The 13,552-nt window shown below is 38.3% G+C and overlaps 1 protein-coding gene across 10 annotated transcripts in view; it reads left to right on the top strand.

Annotated features, from left to right (window-relative positions):
* LOC110974492 (unconventional myosin-Va-like) overlaps positions 1-12,954 on the top strand; it is a 94,659-nt gene extending 81,705 nt beyond the window's left edge. For all 10 annotated transcript variants that reach the window (XM_022226177.2, XM_087140513.1, XM_087140509.1 and 7 more), the window contains 12 exons: positions 1,872-1,992; positions 2,547-2,624; positions 2,881-2,983; positions 4,028-4,204; positions 4,463-4,614; positions 4,876-4,965; positions 5,533-5,683; positions 6,862-6,989; positions 7,414-7,485; positions 7,962-8,047; positions 8,735-8,909; positions 9,264-12,954. In XM_022226177.2, the coding sequence (XP_022081869.2) occupies positions 1,872-1,992; positions 2,547-2,624; positions 2,881-2,983; positions 4,028-4,204; positions 4,463-4,614; positions 4,876-4,965; positions 5,533-5,683; positions 6,862-6,989; positions 7,414-7,485; positions 7,962-8,047; positions 8,735-8,909; positions 9,264-9,503 (1,573 nt within the window). In that variant the 3' untranslated portion in view covers positions 9,504-12,954. The remainder of the gene's footprint in view (positions 1-1,871; positions 1,993-2,546; positions 2,625-2,880; positions 2,984-4,027; positions 4,205-4,462; positions 4,615-4,875; positions 4,966-5,532; positions 5,684-6,861; positions 6,990-7,413; positions 7,486-7,961; positions 8,048-8,734; positions 8,910-9,263) is intronic.
* The last annotated feature ends 598 nt before the right edge of the window (positions 12,955-13,552 follow it).

Here is a 13,552-nt window from a genome sequence, read left to right as displayed (position 1 = left end):
TTACCTTCGAAAAATGCAAGCCAAAACAATGGCAATTCCCAGCAGCAGGTCTTTTGGTCCAAGTACTGTCTTTTGTCACACGGCCTAGCTCTTTTGTTCGATTTCGGGTACCCACGCTCTGCATATAAACCCGTGGTGCTCGAAAAGGGGTTCCCCTGCAGCAAGTGGTTAACAATGTTGAAACACTGATATGTATCTCATGAAATGATTGACTTCATAATGATAATAACACCATAGATTAAGCTTACATACTTGTAACACTGGTCACAATGATAAAATCACTTACAATTATTAATCTTAAATTCCACAGATTTGGACATTGAAATTTGATAGCTGAGAACAGTTCTAGTCATTTTATTAATTGTATTCAGCTCTGGAAACCAATCAAATAAGTTTTTTCTATTTCTGAAAATAAGGAATGAATGTGTTCTTTTTTTCAGTGAAAGTTTTTACAGACATTCTGCAGAAACTTTATAAGATATTGTAATAGACTATTCAGTTCTTTAAACAAAGAAAGTTCACAGAATACCATTTAACAAATCCAGGAAAACCTGTTTTAGGAATCCACATCTTTGAGTGGCTGTCTGAGGAATCTTTCTAGGAGATTGTCCGAGAGAATCCCTATCCTCTCTAATCATGACCCATTGAGGGTGCAATTTCCCTTTGATAACCTCAACAGGACGGGAATGCAATGGGAAAATGGTTTGGCAGGATCCTGACACATTATTTGAGAAAACCAGGAAACTGCTATAGGAGTTTTAGGTCTACATGTAGGCATATACTTGCTTGGATGAAAGCTTTTAGTGGCTTCATTTTCCATTCTCCTTCGTTCCTAAACTAACTCAGGTGTTAACCTTTCCAATTTTCATCCGTGCCATGTCATTCTTTACTTGTGATTTAACATCTTTAACAGGCTCAATTCTACCCGAGCTGCTCAACAGAAAAAATGTCTTCAGCAAAATTATATGCTTAGCGTGAATATGCAGGGCACCAATCATTAACAGTTTAGCCCGTACATTGCATGTTTTGGCTGGTAAGCTGTTTTTGCTGAGCATTTTTTTTGTGGTTCTTAGCAGCTTCCTGAATTGGGCACTGTTGGTTCATGGTGTGCCTAATGAAAATTATGTCTGTTAACCACGTCATACTAAATGGTACCGTAGATTTGCCAAAAGTGGTCCAATTTCTGAAAGTTTGTTTTCCTTAGAATGGTGTCTTATGATGCCACGGGATCTGTCAGAAATGGTGGCACAGGAGGGGATGTTTCTCTAGCCAAATCTTCATATTGTAAAAGTGACAACGTAATTCTCCAGGGGAAGTGTCTTCTTGAAACTCATCCTTTGGTCTGGATGTCTCATGTCTCACTTCATTTATGTGGAACTCCACAGATATTTTCAGTGGGCAATCAGCCGTTGGAGTTCTTGTGGAACCAAACATTAAGCAAAAGTCTTCTTGGCTGGCTGTTAGACTTGGTTTGATTTTGTTGGGACTTCTTATCAGCAAGATTGTCAGATAAAGGGATCATTAACATTTAGTGTGTTTCTTGTAGTCTTTTAATCCTCTCTGCATGGTTTGTTAACATGTAGCCTGCACAGTACTTAGTTTGCACAGACTCATACTTAGTTCTGCACTCGCTCATAAGCACAAACTAGTGAAAATGTTCACAGTACCATTTTTGTTTGTGACTACAATTTGTAAGTCTGGGAGATTTTCATATAAAGTGGCACTGACGCACACCTGCATTTTATTCATTAATCTGAGCATAAATGCATGTGTTTTGCCAATGCTGAAAAAAAAAATTGAATGACAGCTGAAACATATCGGTGTCCTATGCATTGTTTTTAATTTTTTCTGGCTTCACGTTTTGCCCTCAGAATTTTAGAGAAAGAAATTCAGGCGTTGAAGAAGAACCACGAGGTTGAGATTAAGCAGTTGAAAGAAGCTTTGGAGAGTCTGAAGAAGGATAATGATAGACAGCAAGAAATCATCGGACAGGTTGGGTGGTTTTTAGTTTCCGAACTCTAAAGAAATTTTCCAGTCCACAAAAATGATTCCGAATGCTGAAAATAAATTATGTAGTCAGTTTTAGGAATTGAAACACTTGTATGTAACCAAATTTTTCTCAGTGTTATGAAATCATACTTGATAATTTTCCCACAGATGATTTTTCTAGTTTCCACGTGGAACTTATAATCTCTGATCATTGCAAGTTCTACATGTACATTGGAAGACTTTGCTTAGATTGAGCTACACGTAGGATTGTACTCCAACTTTGATTTTTCTACATGTATATCAGGGGATGGGGGTATTAGTGCAGAGGGAAGTTTGTAGGTGTCCAAAAACAAAGCTATATAGCAGATGTGACACATTCAAGTTTTGATTGTTTTCGGAACGCCTGTCTTGTGGGCTTAATTTCCATGGTTTGGTCTCTTTTGTGGAAGACAACTCCCAGCTGGATTCTCAGTTTTTGGTCTTGCTAGTCCAAGCAGCATGCCTTAGCATTAGGGTTGATGCACATTGTAAATCCATTCTTACATCTTATTCCGCAGAGTCTTAAGATGACACCAGAGGCTCGTATCAACCAGACAGTCCAGCATGAGATATCGAGGCTCACTAATGAAAACCTGGTAAGTGAAGGTAGTATTGTGGTTCGCGCATGTCCTTATTTTGTCTAGGACGCCATTTTTATCTTCTGGAGGACTTTATTGTGCCCATCTTATTCTTTCAGGTTTTTTCTTATTTTTTTACTGAAACTGCTCAAACAGAAGTTGATTTGACCTGACATCTAAAAATCAGTCTATCGTGCATGTTGCTCTTGGGTTCATATGATTTAGACCTTTAGACTCATAGGTAATGTATCATTCGTCATTTGTTTTCATGTAGGATCTTCTGGAGCAGAATGAGTATCTTGAGAAGCAGGTGAGGAAACTCAAGAAACAACTCAAGGTGGCATACAGGAGAGTTACCAGCACCTTAGAGTCATCAGGTAGGGGCTCTTGTTCTCTTACGTCAGAGAACTTTAATGTATTGCATTCCAGTTAAGTCATGTTTCCAATGCTCTCGACTTTCATCACTTTATCATTTAAGTGCCACTCAGGCCACTTGGTTTGTAAGTGGTGAAGTTGACATTGTTTTGTTAAGTTGTGGATTCAGAGTTCCGATTAATTAAATTAATACAAATAATCCTCAGTCAATCATTCACCAGTCAATCATTTCTAGTCCAATCAAAACTGTTTCAATAAACATTAGCATTTATAAAGACATTTGTTATAGTCCTGTGACATTGTCGATGTCCTGTTTACTGTGAAGTGATGCATGACCTGACTTGGATTCGACTGGATTATAATTGGGCAAGGTTTCATTTGAAATTGATGTGTCGTGAGCAAGAGAAATGCAAGGTGGTTGTAGCAGGGAAAAAAATAACAGCCAAACAGAAAGTTGTCTTACTTGACTGATTTTTAAATTGGTGCCAAATGGAACTAGTCCGTCAACTTCATGTATGTAAATCAAAACATTATCTTAACCCTAACTGCCTAGTATCCATCAAACTCCAACAGCAGGTTTTGCTGAGTTTGGGCAGGTTTGGCACCATACCCGATGAACTTCTTGTTGAATTTTGTTGGACTTGGTATCAAAAGCCCAGGGTGATGGTGTTGGATTTTGTGTGAGTTTGGACACGCACGGGTCACTGTGTGCGGTGTCTGGCTTGCTGTACCAAGTGTTGGACTATGCTTGATTTTGTCAAGTTTGGCACTGTTCAGTGCAAGTCATCCTATACTGCATAGACCCATCCATACCATGTCACTCAAACTCCAACAGAGGTATACTGTTGGAGTTTATCAGGTATGGTACAGTGACTTGCTTGTAGTAAACAGGCACGTACACATGTCTGTTGAGGTTTGTTGGGTCCAGTATGCTCCCCAGTGCAAGAGGGGGGTTAGGGTCAAAGAAAGAAAGAAATTCACTGACCTCTACTTTGCCATTCAACAACCTTCTCTACAATTAATACCATTCCATATTCCCACCACAGCCACACCAACATCTCTGGGCGAAACGCCGGCTGCATCACACCTCTCGGCACCAGCCAACATCAGTGACACGACTCACATCGGGCCGGCCAACGTGAGGACAAAAGAACGAGAGATCCAGGGCATGCTGGATTACAGACAGGAAGATGACACCAAGATCATTAAAACGATTATCATAGGTTAGTAAATTGAATATGTGTCTAATGATGGCACCGTGTACTTGCTGGGGCCAGTGAACGACACAGCAAAGATGTACATCTAGCCCTAGATCCAAAATTTGGTCTCAACCTTACCTCCCTTGACTACTTCCCTTTGCCTTTTAAGCTGTTTTTTTTTAATTCCACTCACACCCCTGCTACAAGACCATTGCTACATGCAGGCCGATTGCAAACTGAGAGCAAATGCAAAGAATTTTTGAAATTTCTTTCTTTACTTAGACTTCCAACCCAAGACTGCAGAGAATCTGTTACCAGGGTTACCAGCCTATGTCATCTTCATGTGTATACGGCACGCTGATGATATCAACGATGATCGCAAAGTCAAAGCGCTGCTTACAGGTGTCATCAATGGAATCAAGAAAACTGTGAAAGTAAGTCGGAAAAAATTGCTTCATTTACCGAGGATTTTTTGATCAACCACTGAAAACTCTTTGCTTGTGTCCAAAAATTGATATTCAGCTTTAATTGTATTTTTCAAAGCCATGGTTTATTAAAAAATTAATTACATTAGGAGGGAACTTGTCATCATGTTTTTTGGGTCAAATGTAATATTTGTATCCACAGTTTCCACACCTCTGTCATAATTCAAATGAATCTTTATCATAACCATTGGTGTTTCCATCCTTTCACAGAAACACTTTGAGGACTTTGAGTATGTGTCTTTCTGGCTGACCAACACGATTCGTTTGATGCATACACTCAAGCAATACAGCGGTGAAGAGGTAAGATTAAGAAAGTGTTTCAGTTATGCCAGGCTTCAAATCTAAGGTCAGAACAGTGACAGTGTGTAGTGCAAATCCTAGTTGTAGACAAAAGAAATGGCCATGTTCCTGGCTGGATTGAAGTCGAGACCCGGTTCAAATGTAATGTGTAATTCTGTGTTCCAAAGCTGCTTGTAACTGAGCAAAACAAATCCAGATTAGTGAAAGCCATTAATCTTTTGCGTGCTGGAGCCAGGGTTCAAATTCAGTAGAGACAAATTTGAGCTGGACTTTCAAGCCTAGACTTGAGGGCACAATTTGACAGGCAACAATTACTACTTAACGTTCATGTTCTTTAAATCTTCATGCCAACTTGCCTAATCTGACAGCTGTGATGTAGCTTGAGTACTTTTCAGTAGAACTGAATTATTAGACCAAAGTAATCTGATGAATGAGATTTTCGCATTTGTGCTGTGTTCTGTGGAGAAGGTCAGTTCTTTTCTGGAACATGTAATATTGTGTTGGCTATGCATGCATCACTTAAGCCGGCTGTGGTAACCCACGTTTTGGTGAAATTGTCGTCCCTAGAACTTCTGCAATCAGAATACACGTCGGCAGAATGATCACTGTTTACGGAACTTTGATCTGTCGGAGTACCGTCAAGTCATGAATGACCTGGGAGTTCACATCTACCAGATGCTGGTTCACATCATTGAGAACAAGCTTTTGCCAATGATTGGTGAGTCTGATCAAGAGGGACTACAGATGTCAGTTTTCTTGTTTGAGATTCATAGCATCAGGTTCCTGTAGACACTGCGATAGCTCTTGTTACCATCTAAACAAATGTACAAACTCTTTGTTCTTGTAGATTCATGGTTGCACAAAAGCTTGGGCTGTTACCTTGACCAGGGGACCATTTTTAGGTTAGGAATGTCAAGACCAAATTTTCAGGACAAGTAATTTACCCCTGTAAATGCTTTTGGTCCCAGCAACATCTGTGTTTCAATATGTGTGTAGTTACTCTAACATCAACATATAACAGTCTTGAGAGAGGGGGATTTTGACGCTTTTGCTGTGGGTTTGACTATTTAGTTGTTTTTTAAGACTTTCTTGCAATGTATTTTGAGATTCAGACATGAACTTTTAGGTAATGAACGTTACTCACGTACGACACTTTTTCAAGATAAAGTATAGTAGAAGCCTTTCTATAACAGTAATCTGTAATATTTTTGAAATTAACTTTATGCACTGCTCAGGTCCAGCCGTACTACGGAGTAAGAGTATGTAATGCAATAAAGTCTTTCTTTCTCGGCTTCAAACACTCTCCTTCCCAGTCCCTGACTTGTGGTTTCAAAACAGCCAATCTTGCGTACTTCAGTCTTTTTCCCTCCCTGGTATAATGTAATTTGCCCCTTTCACAGCAAATGCGCCGGAAGTTTGCATGGGGAAAAACAGTTGATGAAACTCTTGACTAGCTTTTTTCTTGGGCAAAGCTCTTTTATCAATGTGAGCCCCCTTTTAATACCCTCCCCTAACTTTAACCCTGTTCACCCCCCCTCGCATTGTTGCAGGGAGAACTCCCAATAATTAAGTTTATTAAAAGTAAGATTTTATGAACTTGGTTGAATTTGATCTGTCAGAATATCTGGCTACTGTTGAGAGTAATGTCAATCTTGTGGCATATTGATGGCTTTTTGTGGGGAGGGGGTAAATTACAAAGTATAAATCTTCTTGAAAAGAATTTGGAATAGTCAAAGATGTGTTTTTCTTTAGATTGTTTGTAAAGGATTCATACGGGTACACCAAACATTTGACAATCAGTATTGGTAATTTTGCAATTTTGCATAGTCAATTTTGAATTTTAACAGTCGGTCCAAGCTCACTGAGAAACAACTTCGGTTATTTTCATTTCTTCAGTCCCTGCTATGCTTGAAAGTGACAGTGCTGGACTTACAACAAAACCCTCAGGTTTGAGAGGTCGGAGCGCTAGTATGTCAGCCGATTATGATGGACAGAAAATATCAATAGACTCGTTAATTAAACAGGTAGGTCAGCTTCTGAACCGCGGTACCAAACTTGTAAATGCAATCTCTGAATTGTGAAGACTGAAAAGAATATTTTATTGGGGATGTGTTATATGCCATTTACCAGGATGGACTGCTTATCAATGGAGTTTTGTTTCCATGGATATTGTCTGAAAGCAAGTGTGATTACATGTAATTGGAATAAAATGTTGTACGTTGTGAAAAAGAAGTTTCCCCGTTTGGAGCAATCTTTTCATTAGGAAGCTTACCATTTAGTTAAAGATACCAGCCAACTGGTTCTCTGACTGGGTGCAATCTCTAGACCTATTGCAATTTGTGTCAAAGTAATTCCTCAGACATCTTTGGTTAATCTTCCTTCATGGGAAATTTCTCATCTTCTCACCACGTATTCATCCAATGTTGAATTCCTCTCTCTTTGCCACAGCTCACCACGTTCCTAACAGTCATGAACAATCACGGCACAGATCCTGAGGTGGTCAAGCAGGCTATCAAGCAGGTAGGAACAGAAAATGCCACTTGCTTTCACAGAATTTCTATAAAACAGCCAGTTTGTACTTCATGAGAATACCAACCTGAAGTGAATTTTGATGTCACAAAGCTTTTGAAGCCAAAATACAAACCGATTTGAAGGCTGTTCAGCTTTGGCAATTAACAGCACAACCTCTTTTACCGTTTCATCACAAGTTTGAGTTTGTGTACTCATTCAGTTGAGGTGTTCGCTGGCCTTAAAGATGCTTAAAATGGCATGCTGGGATTTGTTTAATTTCATCAAGTTTATTTCCAAAAGGAATTGGAACGAATTGGTTCCTTTGAACCATTCATTTTTGAGAACCTAGTTCTTGATATTTTCTTTGCTTTTTAATATAATCTGGGAAAACTAATTTGAAATCTTGTTTATCCTTTTCATACAGTACTTAAACGCAAATTGACAAATTTATATATACATATTTGTTATTTATATTGTTACCACAGTCTTTCTACTTAATAACTGCCAGTACTATCAACAACATACTACTCAGAAAGGACATGTGTCATTGGTCCAAGGGTGTTCAGATCAGGTAAGTGGCTTGTGACTAGACCCACCCCCTCCACACCCAGCCGAAAACTCCCACCTAGCCTGACACATCCCCCCGCCCCAAACACTGCTATGACTACAAAATTTCTGAGCCTTTTTAGAGATATGAGTTACGTTCTTCATGGAGGTCATCCTTGCTCCGTGTAAGATATTTGTCATTTTTTAGAGAAACTTGCCATGATACACAATTTGATCATGACAACACTGGTTGAAACCTACAAACTGTGTGAATCATTCCAATCACCATAGCAGACATTGTGTAGCTCTTCTGGTCTTTTGTTTTGTGCTGAAAATCTTTGACTTCATGCTTTGTTTAATTTGATTTTGTTTTTTAGTTTTGATCTGAATAATAGTAGTTTTTATTTAACGAGAAATGGAAATATGAAATGAATTTAACGTCATGTAACACCCATGGAGAAATGTGCATAACAATTTAAATGTATTGAGCTTTAAAACGGGGACAGTGGAAGCACTTGCTGTCAACATCAAGAAAAAGATGTTATGTTGCATGATGGAAAACATTATTATATGTGGAATATACGTTGTACAAAAAGATCTGAGGTGATTTCGAGTCATGATAGTTGGAACAAATCCTAGTACAACTGACTGTTGGGTGTGATGCTCGGCGTAGAAGACCTGACAGTGTTCTTTCATGGTATTCTCTGGAAAGATACAACATGAGCGAATTGGAGGAATGGCTACGAAGCAGCAAACTGTTTGATCACCGAATGGAAGAGACCCTGGAACCGTTGGTCCAGATAGCTCAACTGCTTCAGGTCAAGAAGCGAACTGACGATGACGTCACGCTGATTTGTGAGACATGCACGAAGCTTACCACAACACAGGTACAGATTGGCGTTCTTCGCTGGTTAGACAAAAACTGAAATATGACACAGGATTGGCTACCCCTGGGATATGGACAACTGTTCGAAGTTTCTTTAGAAATTATCTAGACTAATGTGATAATCGGAATTAGAGGCCTCTGCTACTCATGGACAGGTCACATGTACTCGTTAAATAATTTTTCAGCCACTGTGACCTGCCAACTTTCATATGCACCTCAAGTTAAAGAATGCAAGGCTGAGTTGGTTCTACCTCAACGATTGCATCTTTTGAAAGTAATCTAAGAACCAACAAACTGTTTGTCAGTTTTGCCTCTCAGTGATACACACTAATCTTCTCCTTGTTCTTTTCCACAGGTGGTGAAAATTCTGAATCTGTACACGCCTGACGAGTATGAAAAGAAGACAGAAGTGTCGTTCATCCGAAAGGTTCAGAGCAAGCTGGTAGGAAGGATGGACCCTAAGAAAGATGGACAACTCTTGATTGACACCAAGTACACGTTCCCTGTCACCTTCCCTTACAATCCATCCTCGGTACTACTTAATGAGATCACCATTCCTGACTCTTTCAAATTGGACTGTGTCAAGCGAGTATGAAGGAATTCAGGCTTGTAGTTCACGACATCGTCCATCTTCCACAGTTGCTGTTCTTAGCATTCCGTCACTTTACTGGCCAGCTGAAGTCTCCTTCCTGGGAAAATATGCATGTTTTGGACATTCCTTTAGATTTTTGAATAGCTGTTTTGCCGTCTTTGCTGAAATTCTTAAATCGGTACCCATTTGCAGATAGGATGCATTCATAAACCTCATCCACACAAATACCCATTCACAGATAAGAAGCATTCATGAACTTAATACACGCAAATACATGTATCTTTTGATTGGTCAGTTAGTGAAGTCAGCGCACTCTAGATGCCCAGTTGTTGGTTGCTTCCACCCTGAATGTGATACACTCACAGCTGTATTTAGGGATCATTCCTACCACTGTCTCCATTTCCAACCCCCGCCCCCTTAAAAAAGCAAACTGGATTAAAATGAAAGCCAGATAAAGAGACTTTTTTTTTATCTTGGTTAAGTTGTGGTTGACGTTAAGCCACTAAAGTATCCGTCAGTCGTAACTTGGACTATGCAAGATTGGCATGTTACAACTTACATGGAGAGTTTTAAGTTGACAAAAGGATACAATGCTGCTCAAGAAACCAAGATCGGGCCATCGAAAACTAGATTCATGTAATAAAATAGCTTTCCAAACTTACACCTAAGACCACTCCATGATGGTCACAGAGCAGCTTCAAATGTTCTCACTTATTTGTTCTGTCTCATATAACAAACCCTGGATGTCCCTTGACAAGTTGCAGAATCCTAGCTTGTCTCATACACATTTAGCTCCACGAAGCATTCACAGGTTTTGCACATTGTGTCCTTCAGTCCAGAACACTGAACCATTCCACATCTTGCAAAGTCTAACAGATTTCTGAAGATTTCTCGGGGCCAAGGATGGTAGAGCCCTGTTAATATTGAAAACAAAAAAATAAAGAATGTCTTAGTTCCTCGCAAAAGTGGATTGTGGACTTGAGGTTACTTGTTATGTAATAAGTGAATATGCTAACATTAGGCCGTCTCCACACTTTATGTCTACATGTAAAACACAGTTCATTGTGATAGCACTTGAAAGCAAAAATTATAGCATCACATATCCCCCAAAATGGAATTACTGAAAGTATAAAATGGTGTGCCCATTGAGCTGTAGCCAGGTAGGATTGAAGCTCTTACCAGGTACAGAAAACATTCTTCAAGTTTTCTTGTGGAAGAAGAAAGTTGAAGCAATATATTTATGGCTTCTGGGAAAGTGACAGGAACGTCTTGTCTTGGATGTTTCCATTTTTTGTATTCACATCTTCATTTCTTTTGAGGCTGACAACCTATCAGAGCGTAAAAAATGTAGAAATAGAAATTGAGCCCTTCAAGTTAGTATTCATGAATCTAGTTTAAAATGATAAAAGGAGCGTAAAAGGGCAGAGGGAAAACATGGACAATCTAAGTTGCGTTGGAGCCCTGGAAGACATTCTGTGAAGTTACAGGGAGCCTTGTGCATAATGACAAGTCACAGAGTTGCTGGATATGAATGAATATCACAAATTGGCAATTGAAACTATTGAAAAAGTTGACTTGACGGTATTCTGGTTATTAAGGGGACCATTTCCTCGGGTAGATAATTTCACATAGCATTGAAATTAAAATTATTCCATGTAGGCTTTCATGAAGTAATTTCAGTCATGTGATAAAAAAGGGTGATGTAATTTTTATGATAAGAAATTGAAGTGTTAGAGAAAATGTGACCTGCGCTCTTAGTGCGAGAAATATGTTCAGCATGGAAGAGTCATCCTGTGAACAGTTCCAATTGTTTTGACCTGCTCGGATTGGAGGTGTGGCATTCTGGCTGTTCTTTCTGAGAGATTACTGCAGCTTTTAGTAATAATTGCCTGACACTCGGAGGTTAAGCCACCGAGTATCATATCCTAGTTAATGCCTGTGATGCTTTCATCCCTCGTTTTGAGAGAGTGTGTCACAGCTGACAAGTTTATTTGCACTTGGTGTTTGTGCTATACACTGGTTAGTGTCCCTGTAAATGTACATATTACCTACACTGTATCATGTAATTATTAAGCTGTTTGTGTATACATTTGTCAGATACTATTGCTTTGATTTGTTATTGATATATTTGGTGAATTGCAAGAATTATTTTTTCTACTTATAAGCCAAACCTTTGTTGCACATGAAACTCATTTTTATTGTGGGAGATTAAGTTTATAAAAGCGGTAAATTAATTAGCAAATTTGCTTGGTAAGTAGCAGTAATTTGAGGATAGCTGTGCTAGTAGAAATATATATATGTCTACATTTTTTACCAAAAAATTGGACTTGTGGCTTTGGCAAAACAGTTGAAGGGTAAGCCGTGTCTGAATCAACCAGCTGTGGCTATGAGTATCATACCTGCCTATGGGAACTAGCTGTAGCCGTTAGGCACTGGCACATAACACCCAACAATTCAAAAAAGATGGCACTGGAAAGCTGGTGTCCTCCATTGTCTGTGTGTGAAACCAGGAAACAAGCTCACAGTTGGGGAAGAAAAATGATAAAATCATTTGCGGAAAATGGAATTAGCATAAAATTAATAGTTGGTGTATAGATTGTGTATAAGAATTTAGAATGGTACATATTAACAATTGCTTAAATGTAAATAGTTTATTTGTTATCAAAATCATGTTCAAATAGAGTAATATATTAATTGCCATTGGTCATGGTTAAGTAAAGCTTCTGACTTGTTAATCGGGATAAATCATGCCAAACCTTTTCTAAAGAACTTCCTTGAAGGTTGTTTGTTAGCACACTTTTTGTTTTTGTAAATCTCACTGACAAATCCGAGCATTTGATTGGTTGGTCAAATGAAACACACTCAGCTGATTGGTTGTAAACATTTCCCTGATACGATGCCATGAGAGCTAAAAGTTCAAATCAAAAGTTGAAGTTTTTATTCCACACGTTCTCCAGAGTAGATTGGTGCAGCAAAAATCAGAAAAATATTTATTTAGTCAAAATCTTTAATTGGTTTTAATTGCTATGAGTGATAAACAATTATACAAAAGCTTATAATTCAAGTATAAATATATTTAAGTTACGCAGATGTAATCATGTATTCAAACCATCTTTGTACCATTTGCATAATTTGTCTGTCCTACATCTCTCTTTGTTTTTTCAACTGAAAGCCTACCCTATAACTTGATAGCAAGAAATACTGTTCTTTTCCAGTTCCCAACAATTTTTTTTAAATGTATGTCTTGGTTTAGTTTCAGGGTTTACGTTGATGCTCCGTTTTTTGACAAGTACGAGCCCACTCCTTTTTGTTAGCATCAATGTGTATGCGCCATTGTTCAAATGATATAAAGTATGAACAGCTTAGATATCAGGTATGATATAAACGGCTAAATTCCACAACAGATGTATTTATAGTTGATGGCTGAGGCAATAAAAATGTTCCATAAAACTGAGATTGGATAAAGTGTCTGGTGTCTTGGTTCTGTTTCTACCCCTTCATAGCTTTTCCCACCCCAACCCCTTCCACAAAAGGTATATGTTGTTAAATTTTTAAAAAGTTTATTTTACTTCTGCGCATTCAGATTTCTGATATCCAAAGATTGTTTCAATTAAAGCTCATAAATATTGTAGAAATTGTTCATGTATCAAATTTTAGATGTACAAGTTGACTTGAATTGCTCTCAATAAAATAAAATTTTATTCGCAACACTGTATTCTTATTCAGTCACTTTTGAAATTAAAAAGAATACAAATTAATTATTGCATTGGAAGAATGTTTTATGATGTTAATATTAAGAGGAACCAAGAAATTAATCATTCGATTTAGTACTTCCTCAATCTCGGAAGCTTTTTTATGCCAGGAAATCTGGAAGTCAACAAAAGCACATCCAGAAAAATGAAGATAGTTGAATTTTTCAAGTTGCATTCCCTTTTTTCTTGCAATCTTGATCTTTGATCGTCACACTGCTTTCATTATGCCCTCCAACTTACATTTTGTGGATTGAATTTGGGGTAAATAGAGCAAGTTATAAAACGTCATTTTTTTCCCTT

The sequence above is a fragment of the Acanthaster planci genome, linkage group LG08 (assembly GCF_054643075.1).
Source record: "Acanthaster planci isolate LZ-2023a linkage group LG08, COTS_SCS, whole genome shotgun sequence".
Taxonomy (NCBI): domain Eukaryota; kingdom Metazoa; phylum Echinodermata; class Asteroidea; order Valvatida; family Acanthasteridae; genus Acanthaster; species Acanthaster planci.
The sequence above is the reverse complement of the archived record's forward strand: the minus strand, read 5'-3'. Positions and strand labels throughout refer to the sequence as shown.